This window comes from Pan paniscus, chromosome 7 (assembly GCF_029289425.2).
Source record: "Pan paniscus chromosome 7, NHGRI_mPanPan1-v2.0_pri, whole genome shotgun sequence".
Classification (NCBI taxonomy): domain Eukaryota; kingdom Metazoa; phylum Chordata; class Mammalia; order Primates; family Hominidae; genus Pan; species Pan paniscus.
The window spans coordinates 61,176,946-61,195,701 of record NC_073256.2 but is presented as its reverse complement, the minus strand read 5'-3'; the positions used below and the strand labels follow the sequence as shown (position 1 = coordinate 61,195,701).

The window sequence follows — 18,756 nt, the reverse complement described above, 5'->3', positions numbered from 1 at the left end:
ATGCATGACCTTAAAGCAAGTCACAGCTCACAGTGGGCTCCAGTTTCACCATCTGAAAGCCTTATCATGCTGGGAATAAACCATGAATAACACCTGCTTCGGTAGGCCAGGCAACTTGGAATCTGTGTTATTGTTAAGTGTGCAGTGCCAGCTGTCCTGCCAGTGTAATCCCCAAACCCTTGTTGAGATTTGCCTGGCCCATTGCTAAGAAGCATAACACGGCCCCAGTTTGCAGCTCAGACAAAACCACCAAGGAGGCCAGTGCAGGGTGGGAGATCCAGGCTCTGCCCACACAGATAGCTCGACACCGAGACCTCCTTAATTCCAGGTGGACCCCCCCTCACCCGCCGCCGAGGCCTGCTGCTTCTAGGAGGTGTTCCTCCACCAAGTAGCAACAGCTTTTTGTGCACTCTGGCCACATGTGAGCTCAAGCCTGGACCTATGATCCCTCCCTGAATGTCTGGGAAAGCCAAGGCAGGGGTCTGAGGAGGCTCCACTTTCTTTAAAAGCAGCTCACTCTCATGGCAACCACAAATGAGCACATTTACCAGAGTTTCTCCCATGAGGAGATGTTCCATTTCCACAAAGACAACGCAATCGGGGTTCGTAGAACAAGCACATGCATTTGGATTCTGTCTGTGCGATAGCCAGATGTCAGGTCTAAGGTGTAATTTAGTCTTATGGCTTTTAAATTCCTAACGGTAACTATGTAGCCACATCTTCAAAGCAGGGGTAAAAATCAGAACCGAGCCTGTTACTGACACTATCAGAAAGAGCCACAGGAAGATTCGGTCAAGAACTTGAGCTACAAATTTCCAGTCTTGTACTACCTGCAAAAGAGAAAAAGATGCCTTTCACTCAAGACACTGAGCAACTGTTCTGTATTCATCTCAAGGGATTTAAAAAGAGTAACATTCAGATTTATAGCATTTACTTAAGTTTTCAAAACGCATCTAATGTCCCAACCACACTACAGGCTCAGGTTCTTTCAGGGACTTCGCTAATTGTGCCCAAAAGAAGCAGCTTGGAACACTCTCATCAGCACTGAAGAAGGAAAATAGAAACAATAGAATTCTGTATGCATATGTCAACATTCCTGATCAGAATGGGAAAAGTCTGATTTTTACATGAATAAAGAGTCAGTATAGGCCAGGTGCGGTGGCTCACGCCTGTAATCCCAGCACTTTGGGAGGCCTGGGGGTGGGGGGATCACCTGAGGTCAGGAGTTCAAGACCAGCCTGGCCAACATGGTGAAACTCCCTCTCTACTAAAAATACAAAAATTAGCTGGGCATGGTGGCGGGCACCTGTAATCTCAGCTACTTGGGAGGCTGAGGCAGGAGAATTGCTTGAACCCAGGAGACGGAGCATATCTTAGTAAGCCAGTATATCTTACTAGGGTGCTTCCTGATACATGTATGAAAAGAATCACAAATTTATAATTTAAGAGTTTTTGTGGCCAAATGTCACAGGCTTTCTTTTCTTCCACTCCACCTGTGCTGCAGCTCCAGAAGGAAGGGTGCTGCCAAGGAGAACCGACCAGGACAAGACAGGAATTCATGAAGGAGACAAGAGACTGAGTCCCCTTTATTAGGAAGGGGAGGTGCAGAGAGTGGGCAACAGGTCCATAAACACAAAGTCAAGGCACGACTGGCTGGGGAAGTCTGAAAGGAAGGGGAGTCCTCATCCCTCTAGAGTAAATAAATGTCCTCCGTCTTGGGGAAAAAAAAGAAATCTTTGTATTAGGTTTTTGTTTTGTTTTGTTTTGTTTTGCTTTTTTGAGACATAGTCTCGCTCTGCCACCCAGGCTGCAGTGGTGCAATCTTGGCTCACTGCAACCTCCACCTCCTGGGTGTAAGTGATTCTCCTGCCTCAGCCTCCCGAGTAACTGGGATTACAGGCACTCGTCACCATGCCCAGCTAATTTTTGTATTTTTAGTAGAGACGGGGTTTCACCATGTTAGCCAGGCTGGTCTCGAGCTGCTGACCTCAGGTGATCCACCCGCCTCGGCCTCCCAAAGTTCTAGGATTACAGGCGTGAGCCACCACACCTGGCCTGTATTAGTGTTTGTTTGTTTGTTTTTTGAGACGGAGTCTTGCTCTGTCGCCCAGGCTGGAGTGCAGTGGCGTGATCTTGGCTCACTGCAAGCTCCGCCTCCTGGGTTCACACCATTCTCCTGCCTCAGCCTCCCGAGTAGCTGGGACTACAGGCGCCGGCCACCACGCCTGGCTAATTTTTTGTATTTTTTGTAGAGACAGGGTTTCACTCTGTTAGCCAGGATGGTCTCTGTCTCCTGACCTCGTGATCCGCCCGCCTCGGCCTCCCAAAGTGCTGGGATTACAGGCGTGAGCTACCGCGCCCGGCCCTGTATTAGTGCTTTTAAAAGATGGTAAGAAACAAACAAAAAAATTCTCCCAACTTGACAGCTGAATGTTTCTTGTCTAGCAGCAGTCACTTTTCTAGTGCTTTTAAAAACAATTTTAAGTGGATGAAAAACATGACAGATTGTTAAGAGAGAGGATATATGAGGCAGTGTCTGTGAACGCAAGAGAAAATGTAGAAGGATATTTCTAAAAAAAATTCTTGGCCAGGTGCGGTGGCTCAGGCCTGTAATCCCAGCACTTTGGGAGGCCGAGGTGGGCGGATCACGAGGTCAGGAAATCGAGACCATCCTGGTTAACACAGTGAAACCCTGTCTCTACTAAAAACACAAAAAATTAGCCAGGCGTGGTGGTGGGCGCCTGTAGTCCCAGCTACTCGGGAGGCTGAGGCTAGAGAATGGCACGAACCCGGGAGGCGGAGCTTGCAGTGAGCTGAGATCGAGCTACTGCACTACAGCCTGGGCGACAGAGCAAGACTCCATCTCAAAAAAAAAAAAAAAAAAAATTCTTTCATCAGTTTGTTTACGGGATCAGGCTCTTGGCACTAATTTTCATCAATTTTAGAGTAAAATACTTGAACCCTATAAATTGAAGTTATTATATAAATTGAAAATATGTAACTTGCTTTAGGCAACAGATCACTTTTTTTTTTTTTTTTTTTTTGAGATGGAGTCTCGCTCTGTCACCAGGCTGGAGTGGAGTGCAGTGGTGCACTCTCAGCTCACTGCAACGTCTGCCTCCCAGGTTTAAGTGATTCTCCTGCCTCAGCCTCCCAAGTAGCTGGGACTACAGGCACCCGCCACCACGCCTGGCTAATTTTTGTATTTTTAGTAGAGATCAGGTTTCACCACGTTGGCCAGGATGGTCTTGATCTGTTGACCTCGTGATCCACTCACCTTGGCCTCCCAAAGTGCTGGGATTACAGGCATGAGCCACTGTGCCCGGCCCAACAGATCACTTTTTAAGCTTAATATCTGCACGTCAAATAATATTTTCATTCCACTGGGGAAGGACTGTTTAGAAGAATGGGCTGGTCACGGTGGCTCATGCCTGTAATCCCAGCACTTTGGGAGGCTGAGGCAGTGGATCACCCGAGGTCAGGAGTTCGAGACCATTCTGGCCAACATGGCAAAACCCCATCTCTAATGAAAATTCAAGAAAAATTAGCCAGGTGTGGTGGTGTGTACCTGTAGTCCCAGCTACTCGGGAGGCTGAGACAGGAGAATCGCTTGAACCCAGCAGGCGGAGGTTGCAGTAAGCTGAGATCACGCCACCGCACTCCAACCTGGGTGACAGAGCAAGACTCCATCTCAAAAAAAAAAAAAAAAAAAGAAGAAGAAGGATGAGGATGATAATTAGAAAGGTGAGAATTCACACTTGTTGACTGCTTATACAACGGAGCTGAGCCCCTGTGTGCTGGGTACACTGTGCATGTTAGTATTTTATGTCATTTAATCCTCACACAAACTTTTCAAGGTAAGGTTCAGAAAACTGAGGCTCAGGTTAAGTAACTTGTCTTAAGTCATTCAGATTATCATCTGAACCCAGGACTGTTTTCAGTCTGAAATTCACACTCTTCCCACACTACTTCTTTTCTTTCTCCTTCTCTTTTATCTTCTTCTTTTTCTTTTTTCTGAGATGAGGGTCTTGCTTTATTGCCCAGGCTGGTCTCAATTCTGGCCTCAAGTCATCCTCCTGCCTCAGCCTCCCAAAGTGCTAGGACAAGCACGCCCACCCACACCCAGTTAATTTTTAAATTTTTTGTAGAGACAGGGTCTCACTATGTTGTCCAGGCTGGTCTCGATCTCCTGCGCTCAAGTGATACACCCGCTTTGGCCTCCCAAAGTGCTGGGATTACAGGTATGAGCCACTGTGCCTGGCTCACACTTAAAAAAAAAAATCTGTAAACTAAATAACCACATCCTCTTTCCTCACCAAAATATCTGTTGTAACACTACATTTTATATTAATTTAAAAATCTCATTCTTTCTAAATACTGTGGTTGAACATATTTATCATCCAATGAAAAATGAAAGATAAATTACCAGAAACCAGGCTAACCAACTTAAAATGTGTAATTGAATTATTTAATATAGAATTATAAGAAACAATGCTTAATCAACAGTTGCTTAATCAACAGTTGCTTCACTTTTGCTCCTTATGTTTTTGTGAACTACTTCCTAAAAATTCATACTAATGTCGCTATGTTATGTCAGGGCTTGCTTTAAATGTTATATGTATAAAAAGCATGTCTTATATAATGTCACATTTAAACCATGACAATATTTTATTGTAAACAGATGTCAAAATATTTGTCTTTGGCCTACCTTTATGGCAGCATTATCAGGAATACCAGTTTACTCACCTGGCTGATAAAATGTTCCTTCTTCACATGTCTTGAAATGTATCTAATGGAATCAGCAGCTTTTTCCAAAAAAGCAACTAGAACTTTTTCTCCATCACTAAGCTGTTTCTGTTTCTTTTTTTCGAGGACTTTGCCTTTCACTACTGGTTGACTCTCCTCTTTCTCTGGGGATGAGTAGCGATCCACATGATCTTTCATGCAAAGTAATTTTGGAAGTTTCTGCAGAAAGAGCCTCTTAACCCAGGGGGCCATGGGGTGGTACGTGGAAGAAGATCTGTGGTGAACGTTAATGACAAACACGGTAACAATGATGGACAGGGTCACAAAAATCATGATGAACAGCAGGTACTCTCCAATGAGAGGAATGACTTTGGAAGACGATGGGATGATTTCTTCAATCACTAAAAGGAAAACTGTCAGAGAAACCAAGACCGATGTGGATAATGAAAGTTTTTCTCCTTCATCCGAAGGTAAATAGAACACAAGAACTGTTAGGAAAGACAGCCCCAGGCAGGGGATGATGAGAAAGAGGGTATAGAATAAAGGCAGGCGTCTCAGGACGAAGGAATATGTGATAAAGGGATAGGAGTACACGCCGTCCCTTCTGTTTCCCTTCATCCCCTTTGCGTTCAGTATTTCCCATTCTCCGTTATCGAAGAAGTCTTTTCTGTCGACATTTTCATTGATCAAAATGAGGTCAACCATGGTGCCATCATAAGTCCAGGATCCAAACTTCATGGAGCAGTTCTGTCGGTCGAACGGGAAAAACGTGACGTCCATGGTGCAGGAGCTTTTGTAGCTGGCGGGAGGGGTCCAGACAACAGTTCCATTTGATTTCACGATGACCTTGGTCATCAGGGAGCCTTCGAAGCGGCCGTCAGCGCTGCAATCAAAGCAGTTTCACCTTAGCAGTCGGTGGAGCACCTGCTAGTTTTTGTTCTTTTTCCCAGCATTGACTATTTCTATTTTATGACTTTTCTTTTCTTTTCTTTTTTGAGATGGAGTCTCACTCTATCGCCCGGGCTGGAGTGCGATGGCGCCATCTCGGCTCACTGCAACCTCCGCCTCCCGGGTTCAAGCAATTTGCCTGCTTCAGCCTCCTAAGTAGCTGAGATTACAGGCACCGGCCACCATGCCCAGCTAAGTTTTTGTATTTTTAGTAGAGACAGGGTTTCGCCATGTTGGCCAGGCTGGTCCCGAACTCCTGACCTCATGAATTGCCCGCCTCGGCCTCCCAAAGTGCTGGGATTACAGGCATGAGCCACCGCACCCTGCGCTATTTTAGGACTTTTCTACCACAACGCCAGGTAACTGTTTTAATAAACAATTTTTTTTATTTAAAATTGAATATTTCTTTTAAGTATTTTGCCTGAATCAGAATTTTCTATTCCTAGTGTTAATCTGACCAAAATTGTTTTCTTCTGTGATACTTACTTTTCTTTTTTTCACTTTTTAAAAAATTTATTTTTTTCCCCATAAGTAAGAAACAATGTGATACTTACTTTTCAAAGAGAACTATGTCAGGAAGCCACAGAGATTCTGATGGAACTTTAATGGAATGGATCCCACCATAATCATCAGGATTCCAGCGTAACTTGTGGTCTGTCCATTCCTGCATGAAATTAGTACACTGTGATTTTATTCCGAAAGTTCAGTGTATTAGATCTTGAAATCTTCAAGTTTCTGTTAGCTTTATCAAGCCACTGTTTTATTAAGAAAAGGAAATTGTCCCGATTGGACTGCGTGACCCTACTGGGGACTCAGTACAGGATTCACCTTGAGCCAGCCTGGCCTCTGATCTCACCCAGGCCCACACACTTTGCATATTACATATTTCCAAAATTACTGTATCTGCCTCACCATGAAGAGGCTCTACAACAAACGCCACTAATTCATGATCTATCTTTTCATCCTATTTTCTCTTAACAAACAAACAAAAGAAAAGCAATGATGTGTCTAATTCAGTTTATTCTAGGAGGGTGGGTCCAGTGATACTTAAATCACATGCTAACTTGTACAAGTGATTTTAAACACCACTCAAGAGGCTTGGACGAACATCCACCTGCTATGTTAATATGAGACATCCATTTTCCATGAATTCTTCTTGATCACATTAGAACTTATATCCAATAAAAAAATGTTTTCCCAGCATTTTCTTTTAAGTTTTAATCTGAATTTATTTTTGGAGCTCCCAATTATAATTTTAAATTGCATTCCTAATATCGTTAGCCTCCAGGCACTTACACATTTTTCTTCATAAGGATGAAATCACATGGCATGTTTTACAGGGGCTGATGAATCCAGATAAATAAACCTGACCACGAATTGATCAGACTGTGAAGGTCAAGAGGATGATGTATGGATGACCCAATCACAGCAGAGTGGACTCTATTAAAAAGATTTTAGGGTTCAGAATCATAGGAAATCTGACCTGAAAATTAAAATTTTCTATTCTACAGCCCCTCATGTGGATAGGTGAGTAAGGATGCAGGAGTTCAGAGAGTTAGAAGGGCATGCCCAGCATGACGCTTCCCGGAGCCCAGTGATGCCAACTTTGTCATTAAAACATCAGGAGTCAGCAGATGGATGATGTCACTAGATGGTAAAATACTGAAATATGCATGATGCCTGACAAATGATGGAACTCCACACCCCAGAGGAAACATTGTCTACCTTAGACAACATTTTTGAGACTTGATCCCCAAAAAACAAAGTTTAGGATGTATGGGCCTTTAAAAAGCTAGAATCTGAAGTATAACAAAATGGCATGATATTTATTTATTTATTTATTTATGTTTTTGAGATGGAGTCTCGCTCTGTTGCCCAGGCTGGAGTGTAGTGGCGTGATCTCGGCTCACTGCAAGCTCTGCCTCCCAGGTTCACGCCATTCTCCTGCCTCAGCCTCCTGAGTAGCTGGGACTACAGGTGCCCGCCACCACGCCCGGCTAATTTTTTTTGTATTTTTTAGTGGAGACGGGGTTTCACCATGTTAGCCAGGATGGTCTCAATCTCCTGACCTCATGATCTGCCCGCCTCGGCCTCCCAAAGTGCTGGGATTACAGGTGTGAGCCACCGTGCCCGGCCAATGGCATGATATTTATGGGAAATCATGCATATGAAACTGACAATTTAAGAGCCCAATAATAAAGTATTCACCATGTTTACTTGGTGCTCATGGGCTTCTCTTTTTTTCTTCCTCCTCTTCCTATTTTGAAGAGCAAATATAATCTCCTTCCTAGGAATAATTTGTCTCCTGCTAAGGAGACTCTTACTATCATTGGTAGGTCTGAGTCTCAGAGCTCTTGGAGGGAACTCACTTACAGTAGCATTTGTGGTTTGTTTCAATTCCACTTTATGCACTTCATAAAAATTTACTTACAATAAAATTCACTCTTTGGTTTACAGTTATTAATGCAAATAGCTGTATAATAACTGCAGGCATTAAGACGACAAAACAGTTTTTTTGCCCAAAATATTTCCCAGGTGCTGCCCTTTTGTAATCAACCCCTCCTGCATTTCCAGCCCTCGGAAATCCCTGATTTGTTCTCTGTTTCTATAATTTCAGCTTTTCTAGCATGTCATGTAAATGGAATCAACATAACATTTCAATTCTGACTTCTTTACTTAGCAATGCATTTAGATTCTTCATGTTTGTTTTTTGTTTTGTTTTGTTTTTTTAATTTGAGACAGGATCTTGTTCTTTTTCCCAGGCTGGAGTGCTATGGTGACATCATGATTCACTACAGCCTCAACCTCCTGGGCTCAAGTGATCCTTCTGCTCCCGCCTCAGGCTCCCAAGTAGCTGGGACCACAGGTGTATACCACCACAACCGGCTAATTGTTTTGCTTTGTAGAAATGAAGTCTGCCTATGTTGCCCAGGCTGGTCTTGAACCCCTAGGCTCAAGCAATTCTCCTGCCTCACCTCCCAAAGTGTAGGGATTACAGGCATGAGCCATTGAGCCCAGATTCATTGTGCTTTTTAATATGCATTTTCCTAATGACTAATCATGAATATCTTCATGTGTTTATCTGTCATCCATGTATCTTATTTGGTGAAGTGCATAATGTTTAATCAAGTTGTTTGTTTTCTTACTGAGTTTTTAGAGTTCTTTATACATTCTGAATAAAAGTGGTTTGTCAAATATTTGATTTACAAACATCTTCTCTCAGTCTTTTTTTCCTCTTACTAATGTCTTTCACAAGTCAGAAATTCTAAAAGTTCATTTTATCAGTTTTATTGTTTATGGATTGTGTCATATCTAAGAAATCTTTGCTTAACACAGGGTCACGAAGATTTTCTCGTATGCTTTCTCCTAGAAATTTTGTAGTTTTTTGTTTGTTTGTTTTTTGAGACAGAGTCTTGCTCTGTCGCCAGGCTGGAGTGCAGTCGCAGAATCTCGGCTCACTGCAACCTCTGCCTCCTGGGTTCAAGCGATTCCCCTGGCTCAGGCCCCCGAGTAGCTGAGACTACAGGTGCACACCACCATGCCCAGCTGATTTTTGTATTTTTAGTAGAGATGGGGTTTCACCATGTTGGCCAGGATGGTCTCGATCTCTTGACCTTGTAACCCACCAGCTTCGACTTAAGTCTAAGATCCATTTTCCATTAATCTTTTATAAAGGTGCAGGAATGGGTTGAGGTTCATTTTCTTTTGCATATGAATGTCCAATTGTCAGCACCTTTTGTGGAGAAGACTAAACATTATCCACGGAACTTCCTTTGTACATTTGTCAAAATGTAGTTAACTGTGTATGTGCATGGGTCCATCCTGGACTGTTCTGTTTCACTGATCTGTGTATCTGTCTTTCTTTCTTCTTTCTTTTTTTTTTTTTTTTTCGAGACAGAGTCTCACTCTATCGCCCAGGCTGGAGTGCAGTGGTGGGATCTCGTCTCACTGCAACTTCCACCTCCCAGGTTCAAGTAATTCTCATGCTTCAGCCTCCCAAGTAGCTGGGATTATAGGCATGTGCCACCACGCCCGGCTAATTTTTGTGTTTTTAGTAGAGACAGGATTTCACTATGTTGGCCAGGCTGGTCTCGAACTCCTGACCTCAAGTGATCCAGCCACCTTGGCCTCCCAAAATGCTGGGACTACAGGTGTGAGCCACGGTGCCCGGCCCTGTGTATCTGTCTTTTTGACAATATCACACTGTCTTGGTTATTATAGCTTTAGGCAAATTTTTGAATCTGCTTGTGGCTATCTATAAGATATCCTGCCAAGATTTTAATTGTGATTGATTTGAATATACAGATTAGTTTGGTGAGAACTGGCATCATAATATAGATTCTCCTGGCCCAGGAATATTATTTATGTCTCCATTTACTTAGGTCTTGATTTTTTGTTGTTGTTGTTTTGTTAGTGTTTTGCAGTTTTAGGCTTACAGGCATTGCACATATTTAGTTAGATTTATACCTAAATAGGCCAGGGGCAGTGGCTCACGCCTGTAATCCCAGCACTTTGGCAGGCCAAGGCGGGTGGATCACCTGAAGTCAGGAGTTCATGATCAGCCTGGCCAACATGGTGAAACCCTGTCTCTACAAAAATTAGCCGGGCATGATGGTGGGTGCCTGTAATCCCAGCTACTCAGGAGGCTGAGGTAGGAGAATCGCTTGAACTTGGGGGCGGAGGTTGCAGTGAGCTGAGATCGCGCCACTGCACTCCAGCCTGGATGACAGAGCTTGGCTCTGGATGACAGAGCTAGACTGTATCTCAAAAAAAAAAAAAAAAAGTCATTTGATTTTTAAAATTCCAGTCGTTCATTGTTAGTACCTAAATATACAATCGACTTTTGCATATTGACCATATGTCCTGTGACCTGGCTTACCTCACTTAATTTTGGGATCTTTTCTGTAGATTTTCTACATAGACAATTATGTCATTTGCAAGTGGAGCATTTTATTTCTTCCTTTCCAATCTGAATAACTTTGACTGCTTTTCCTTGCCTTAATTACTGAGTAGTAGTAGCTGCAACACTAGAAAGATGGCAGAGCAAGAGCAAAGAAAAATCCCTTTGGTTCTAGAAAATCTCCTGAAAATGAGGACAGCTTATCAAGCCCTCAAAGCCACCCAGGCAAAGCAGGCACTTTTGGCAAAGAAGGAGCAGAGAAAAGGAAAAGGGCTCAGGTTTAAACAACTGGAATCATTCCTACAAGATTCCTGGTGACAGAAACGTGACAAGGTACGTCTCAGACGACTAGAAGTGAAACCACACCTTGGAATTGCCAGATAAACATGCCTTTGTTGTACGCATCGAAAGGATTGATGGCGTGAGTTTACTGGTGCAGAGAACCATTGCGAGACTTTGCCCAAAGAAAATTTTTAGTGGTGTCTTTGTAAAAGTCACCCCCCAGAACCTAAAAATGCTGCATATAGTGGAAACTTATGTGACCTAGGGATTTCCAAATCTGAAGTCTGTCTGGGAACTAATTTTGAAACGTGGACAAGTCAAGGTCAAGAATAAGACCATCCCTCTGACAGACAACACAGTGATTGAGGAGCACCTGGAGAAGCATTTCCAGGAGATCTCATGGTTCTTGTGCCCTTTCCACCTCTCAGTGGCCCGTCATGCTACCAAAAATAGAGTGGGCTTCCTCAAGGAGATGGGCATACCTGGCTATCGGGGTGAATGCATCAATCAGCTCATCTGCCAGCTGAACTAGACCCAGGTGCCAAACTGCAGTAAATTTTTATCAATGAAGTGGAAGCATGTGTTTTTGTATTTTGGGGAATTTTTATCAAGTATCTTCAGAGAAGATTATTTCCTGCTTTATCTTCAAAAACTGGAAAGGAAGGGTCAAAGAAAAGACAGTAGCTGGCCGGGTGTGGTGGCTCACGCCTGTAATCCCAGCACTTTGGGAGGCCGAGGTGGGCAGATCACCTGAGGTCGGGAGTTTGAGACCAGCCTGACCAACATGGAGAAACCCCATCTCTACTAAAAATACAAAAATTAGCCGGGCATGGTGGCACATGCCTGTAATCCCAGCTACTAGGGAGGCTGAGGCAGGAGAATTGCTAGAACCCTGGAGGTAGAGGTTGCAGTGAGCCAAGATTGCGCCATTGCACTCCAGCCTGGGCAATAAGAGCAAAACTCTGTCTCAAAAAAAAAAAAAGAAAGAAAGAAAAAAGAAAAGACAGTAGCTTATGTTCATGGCAAGCACCTCTCATCACAGTCCAGTTCCAAGGAAAAAATTCCAGTGTTTTCTTTTTTTGTTTTTTGAGACGGAGTCTCACTCTGTTGCCCAGGCTGGAAGTGCAGTGGCACAGTCTCGGCTCACTGCAACCTCCGCCTCCCGGGTTCAAGCCAGTTCTCCCACCTCAGTCTCCCAAGTAGCTGGGACTACAGGCGCCTGCCACCATGCCCAGCTAATTTTTTTTGTATTTTTAGTAGAGATGGGGTTTCACCGTGTTGGCCAGGATGGTCTCGACCTCCTGACCTCAGGTGATCCGCCCGCCTCGGCCTCCCAAAGTACTGGGATTACAGGCGTGAGCCACCACGCCCGGCCAATTCCAGCGTTTTCTACATTGGCTGCCGCCTCATCTGAAATCAGCACATTCCATGGAGGAAGGAGTCCTGCTTTGCTGCATCTTCTATCCTAGAGTTTAATGTTGGTAAATGAGTAACTCTAGCATTTGTCCAAGGCTCCCTAAGACTCCTGTAGCAGTCGACCAACCCTAGGGACATAATTGAATCTGGAGATTCCTGGGGCCTTTGTTTGAAAAAGACTTGAAATACACATAGGAAGAAAGGCACAAAAATAAATGTTCACTTGTCTCTGCTGTGAGTCTATGTTCCAAAAAAAAAAATTACTGAGTAGTATTATGTTTAAGTAGGATATCCTTGCCTTGTTCTTGAACTTTGGGGGAAAGCATTTAGTTGTTCACCATTAAGTGTTTATGTTAGGTGTTAGGGGTTTTTGTAAATATCCTTTATTAGATTAAGGAGGATTCCTTCTATTACTAGTTTCCTGAGGTTTGTTTGGGGTTTTGTCATGTTGGTCAGGCTGGTCTCGAACTCCTGACCAGGTGATCTGCCCGCCTCAGCCTCCCAATGTGCTGGGATTACAGGCGTGAGCCACTGCACCCAGCCTAGGTTTCTTTTCTTTTTCTTTTTTTTTGAGATGGAGTTTCGCTCTTGTTGCCCAGGCTGGAGTACAGTGGCGCAATCTTGGCTCACTGCAACCTCTGCCTCCAGGGTTCAAGCGATTCTCCTGCCTCAGCCTCCTTAGTAGCTGGTATTACAGGCATCCACCATCACGCCCAGCTAATTTTTGTATTTTTAATAGAGACGGGGTTTCACCCTTTTGGCCAGGCTGGTCTCGAACTCCTGACTTCAGGTAATCCACCTGCCTTAGCCTCCCAAAGTGTTGGGATTACAGGCGTGAGCCACCACAACCAGACTAAAATATAATAAATATTTATTAATGCTGTATTAGATGAGGCAACCAGCACTTAGAGAGTTCAAATACCTGTCCAAGGCCACACAGCTAGTCAGTGAGGGAAACGGGATTCAAGGCTGCTGCACATGGCTGGGTCATCCGTGCAGCCACAACTCCAGAGGTGCCCTGCACACTGAGTCTGCTGTGAAGGGGGCCCCCAGGAGATGTGCAGCCTGGTGGCCTTAATGGGCTTTAAGCTAAGGTCTGCCTGAAGCCAGATCCTCCACGCTTTTACCTCTCCCCATGATGCACTGCAGTGGGAAAACCTGTAGCTTAAAATGCTTCATAAGTTCATTTGTTTCTAGAAAGCTTTCTACGGCTCAGCTCTCAGGGGTATTTCTGGTGCTGATAGATATAAAGCACAACGGTGTACTCAGGCTAAACAGCAGCTCATTTCATCTCCTCTCCATCAAAGAGAGAAAACAAAAAAAAACAATGATAGAACAGAAAAACTGTTTGGCCTTAATAGCAAAACACCTGTTAAAAGGCAAACAGTAAAATACAGTGAAATGTCTGTTAAAAGTAATAATAAAATATAAGCAATAGTAAAATAAGTAATACGATATCCTGTTGCGATATTTTAGTAAATATCTAAGTAATAGGATATCCTATTACGATATTTTAGTAAATATCTAAGTAATAGGATATCCTATTACTTACAATATGTTAGTAAATATCTAAACAGTAAAATATACGAGTAAATATCTAAATAGTAAAATATATAAGTAACAGTAAAATATCTGTTAAAGCCATCCCTCCCCCAAGGGGGAGCTGGGCAAGGTGGCTCACGTCTGTAACCCCCTGCACTCTGGAAGGCTGAGGCAGGTGGGTCGCTTCAGCCCAAGAGTTTGAGACCAGCCTGGGCAACACAGGGAAACCCCATCTCTTCAAAAAATAAACAACAACAAAAATTAGCTGGTTGTAGTTGTGTGTTTGTGGTCCCAACTACTTTGGAGGCTGAAGTGGGAGGATCACTTGAGCCTGGGTGTTCAAGGCTGCAGGCACCTGTGATTGCACCACTGCATTCCAGCCTTGGAGACAGAGCAAGGCCCTGTTTCAAAATAAATAAGTAAATACATGAATAAAAGTCGGGGGAATTATACAAAAAATCATACTGTACTGTGTCCAAGTGCCGTGATGAACAATGGGAGAATTATGAGATGAGGAATGCGCCACAGGGACACAGGCCTTTGGTCATCCTCTGCTTCGGCAAGGCCACGGGTAGGAGGGGCACACCAAGAGATCTTTTTTTTTTCTTTTTTTTTTTTTCTTTTTAATGGCGTCTCACTCTGTCGCCCAGGCTGGAGTGCAGTGGCGCGATCTCTGCTCACTGCAACCTCCACTTCCTGGGTTCAAGCCATTCTCCTGCCTCAGCCTCTCCAGTAGATGGGATGTGCCACCAAACCTGGCTAATTTTTGTATTTTTAGTACAGATGGGGTTTTGCCATGTCGGTCAGGCTGGTCTCGAATTCCTGACCTCAAGTGATCCACCCGCCTCGGCTTCCCAAAGTGCTAGGATTACAGGCGTGAGCCACCACGCCTGGCCACCAAGAGATCTTTATACAAAGAGGAGGAAATCAGATTAGGAGATAAAAAGGACACGTGCTATGTCTGCTGCCTTGAATTCACCTGCCTTTCTCTTGGTAACAGAACCCCAGTTTCCTCCACTCCACTCTCACTCTCAATCCATCTCCTCACTCCACTCTCAATCCATCAGCTTTTGGGGGAGCTGCTGCATCCTTCTGCTCCAGGCCTGCCTCTCAGACCTGCCCACTGTGATTTTCAGGGACAACAGGCAACCAAATCAGAGTTGGCAAGACACCACAGGGCTTCTGAGACCACTGGAAAAGAGGTGGGACACTCTTACCCTGATAAACTTGCACACAGGAAATGTTTTGTTTTTTGTTTTGTTTTGTTTTGTTTGAGACAGAGTCTCGCTCTTTTGTCCAGGCTGGGGTGCAGTAGTGTGATCTCGGCTCACTGCATCTCTGCCTCCCAGGCTCAAGTGATCCTCCCACCTCAGCCTCCCAAGTATCTGGGACTACAGGAGTGCACCACCATGCCCAGCTAATTATTGTATTTTTTGTAGAGACAGAGTTTTGCCACATTGCCCAGGCTGGTCTGCAGCTCCTGAGCTCAAGTGATCCACCTGCCTTAGTCTCCCAAAGTGCTGAGATTACAGGTGTGAGCCACTGCACCTGGCTTATAGGAAGCATTTTGAGTCTGGAGTTGATGTAGACATCCTGCTTCCGGGGGAGGGTATGGATGAGAATGGAATCAACACAGAGGACAGGGAGCCCAGAGACTCCCAGAGAGGAACCAGGTCCTGGGAATATAGCAGGGGCCCAGCATGAAGCTGCAGGTAAAGCCATCCCTGGACTTTTCCGATTGTGAAAGCTAATAAGTTCTCTTTTTGCTAGTGTTAGTTTATGTGAGGTTTTCTGTCACTTGCAACTAAAATGTTCTCAGCTGATCCTGGGAAGAACCTGGGTGGCTATGCAGCTGCAGCACCCTGCAAGCACATAGCTAAGAGCACTGGGGACAGGCACAGACTTGGGCAGACCAGCTAGGGCTGTGCTGTCATGCTCCAGGTCCATCTTTAGTGAGCACAGCTAATGAGCCCAAATGCACAGCTCCTCCATCTGGAACCTAAAGATTGATGGAAATGAAATCACCTGCTTCTTGGATCCAGTTTCCTTCCTTCTACAGGCACCGAAGGTCTTTACCTACACCCAGTTCTATCCTGCAAAGGAGGATGGGGGATGACTAAAATTCTAGCACTTCTGTCTTGTTGCAAATTGCAAAACTGCAGCAAACAAATACTAGCTTTATAAATTGTTCTAAGAGAACTAGGGCAAGCCTCAAGGGGAGGTATTTTTAAGTCAGAAAGATTTGTGTTGCTTACCTGACCTTCAACAGCAGGATTAACAGCTGTGACCAGAGATAAAACAGAGATAGTGGTTTATGGGGCTCACTGTTTTCAAAGAGTTCATTCATTCATCAAATATGCAAGGCATGTACTAGCACTGAGCACGGCTGCCTCGACCTCTTATCCTGGGGCTGACTCAGATGATAAACCAGTCAACTAACAAATACCCACACCTCCTGACAGTTGCTATAAAGGAGACAGTTTGGGTATGGGATACAGAACAGTGGAGTAGACAGGGAAGGCATTTCCATGGAGACGACATTTAGACTAAACATGCAGGGTAAGAAGGAGTCTGAGGGCTGGGCGCGGTGGCTCATGCCTGTAATTCCAGCACTTTGGGAGGCCAAGGCGGGCAGATCACGAGGTCAAGAGATCGAGACCATCCTGGCCAACATGGTGAAACCCTGTCTCTACTAAAAATACAAAAATTAGCTGGGCGTGGTGGTACGCGTCTTTAGTCCCAGCTGCTCGGGAGGCTGAGGCAGGAGAATCGCTTGAACCCGGGAGGCGGAGCCGAGATCGTGCCGCTGCACTCCAGCCTGGTGACAGAGCAAGACTCCATCTCAAAAAAAAAAAAAAAAAAAAAAAGAAGGCTTCTGAGTGGGGCAGGGTCGCGTGGGGAAGGAAGGCTGGCCAAAGATGGAACTGCCTATGGGAAGGTGCTGGGGCAGGAAGGAAGGAGATCATGAATGCGGGCTGCCTTCAGATCCTTGAGGAGGATTTTAAAGGGATCTAGAGCAGACTCAGTTGCTCCTAACCAGCAAAGAAAAAGAGGCTAGGTGGGACTTGTGGTCAATACTGCTAACACTGGTGGCCTCAAAAGAGAAAGCACACTGGACTCCACTCACAAGCCCTGAGCTCCACACTAGGACTGTGCTTTACTAGCTGTACAACTTGGACGAGTCACTGATCTCCAGCTGCTGCATTGCTTTGCAAGGGTGAGAGAGCATTCTTCACAACCTTAGTGTCCTTCTGCTATCAGACAGGGAATCACAGAGCGTTCTCCCTGAGATTCCTATCAGAGGGCTCATCCAGTTCCTTTTCTGTTGTTTTTAGACAGGGTCTCACTCTGTCGCCCAGGCTGGAGTGCCGTGGTGTGATCATAGCTCATTGCAGTTTCAACCTCCTGGGCTCAAACCATCTTCCAACCTCAGCCTCCCTAGTAGCTATGACTACAGGTATGCACCACCACGCCTGGCTAATTTTTCTTATTTTTTGTACGGACAGGGGACTCCCTATGTTGACCAGGCTGGTTTCAAACTCCTAGCCTCAAATGATCCTCCTGCCTTGGCCTCCCAAAGTGTTGGGATTATAGGCAGGAGCCACCATGCCCAGCCCACCCAATTCCTGCCAGGATGTGTGTTCACCACAGAGCTGGCTGTGCCCTGTAGACCAGGACCTCTGTGGGTTTAGAATGGCACAAGCCACAGGACATTTGCAAGTGGCAGAGTCAGCAGTGCCCAGCTGAGCAGCCAGAGCCCAAACCTCTATCTCATTCTCTAAGGGGCTGCGAGGTTTTCTGGTCACTTCTTTGTTCTCTCTGAAACCCTGGTGGCATCTGGGGATTAAGCTCCTGTCTCTCCCTTCTTAGGGTAAGAGATGAGAAATAATATTCCGTGTTTGCATAGTGTGTTCTAGCTGAGATGCTCAAAGCCGTCGTCAAACACCAGCTCCACATCACAGCAGTTCCCAGCTTGAGAGCTGTGTTTTTGCAGGAAACAGGATCGCACAGGATATGTCAGAGCCAAATATCAAAGTTAATCTATGACTAAGAAAAAAATGGAAAAACACTCCAACTCTGGGCTTCCTCATTCAGAAAATTGCAATTTCAAATCCATATCAAATATATATAATCCCTTAAAATTGTCTTTTCTTACATGTATTACCTGAACGATCACTCATAAATGTCTAGCTAAACCACAACCCAGAGCCAAATTTTATTTAAACCTAAATCGTAAGGCTCTTTAAAAAAAACTATAAACAAAGTCCCCGAATTATTCTTTTTTTTTTTTTTTTTTTTTTTTTTGTTTTTGAGACAGAGTCTCGCTCTGTCACCCAGGCTGGAGCGCAGTGGCGCCATCTCGGCTCACTGCAAGCTCCGCCTCCCAGGTTCACGCCATTCTCCTGCCTCAGCCTCCCGAGTAGCTGGGACTACAGGCACCCGCCACCATGCCCGGCTAATTTTTTGTATTTTTAGTAGAAACGGGGTTTCACTGTGTTAGCCAGGATGGTCTCAATCTCCTGACCTTGTGATCTGCCTGCCTCAGTCTCCCAAAGTGCTGGGATTACAGGTGTGAGCCACCACGCTCGGCCAAGTCCCCAAATTATTCTTACTTCAATGCTAATAGGACCAAAAGATAATAAGGAACAAATATCCTTTGCTGTTGTCTTGATTTGCAGTCTCTGGGACATCTCTGGGATCTCTAGTCATCTTAGATGTGAAATTCTTAAAGCCAAATTCTTGTTGATTCATTTTAATCTTAAAGGCACCAACATGACATATTATATGTTTCATATTCCTGTTAAATTCATGAGTTGTTAAGGCCAAGAAATGTGATTTGTTATTAAGGATGAAGGCCAGGCGTGGTGGCTCATCCCTGTAATCCTAGCACTTTTGGAGGCCCAGGTAGGCGATCACATGAG

At 44.7% G+C, this 18,756-nt stretch overlaps 1 protein-coding gene and 1 pseudogene across 1 annotated transcript in view; one reads left to right on the top strand and one right to left on the bottom strand.

Annotated features, from left to right (window-relative positions):
• Positions 1–689: 689 nt before the first annotated feature.
• CHRNB3 (cholinergic receptor nicotinic beta 3 subunit) overlaps positions 690–18,756 on the bottom strand; it is a 39,202-nt gene continuing 21,135 nt past the window's right edge. The window contains exons 4-6 of the mRNA XM_003823278.6: positions 6,249–6,358; positions 4,747–5,629; positions 690–830 (exon numbers count right to left, since the gene is read on the bottom strand). Of these exons, the coding sequence (XP_003823326.1) occupies positions 696–830; positions 4,747–5,629; positions 6,249–6,358 (1,128 nt within the window). The 3' untranslated portion in view covers positions 690–695. The remainder of the gene's footprint in view (positions 831–4,746; positions 5,630–6,248; positions 6,359–18,756) is intronic.
• On the top strand, positions 8,060–12,122 carry LOC129398614 (ribosomal protein uL30-like; annotated as a pseudogene).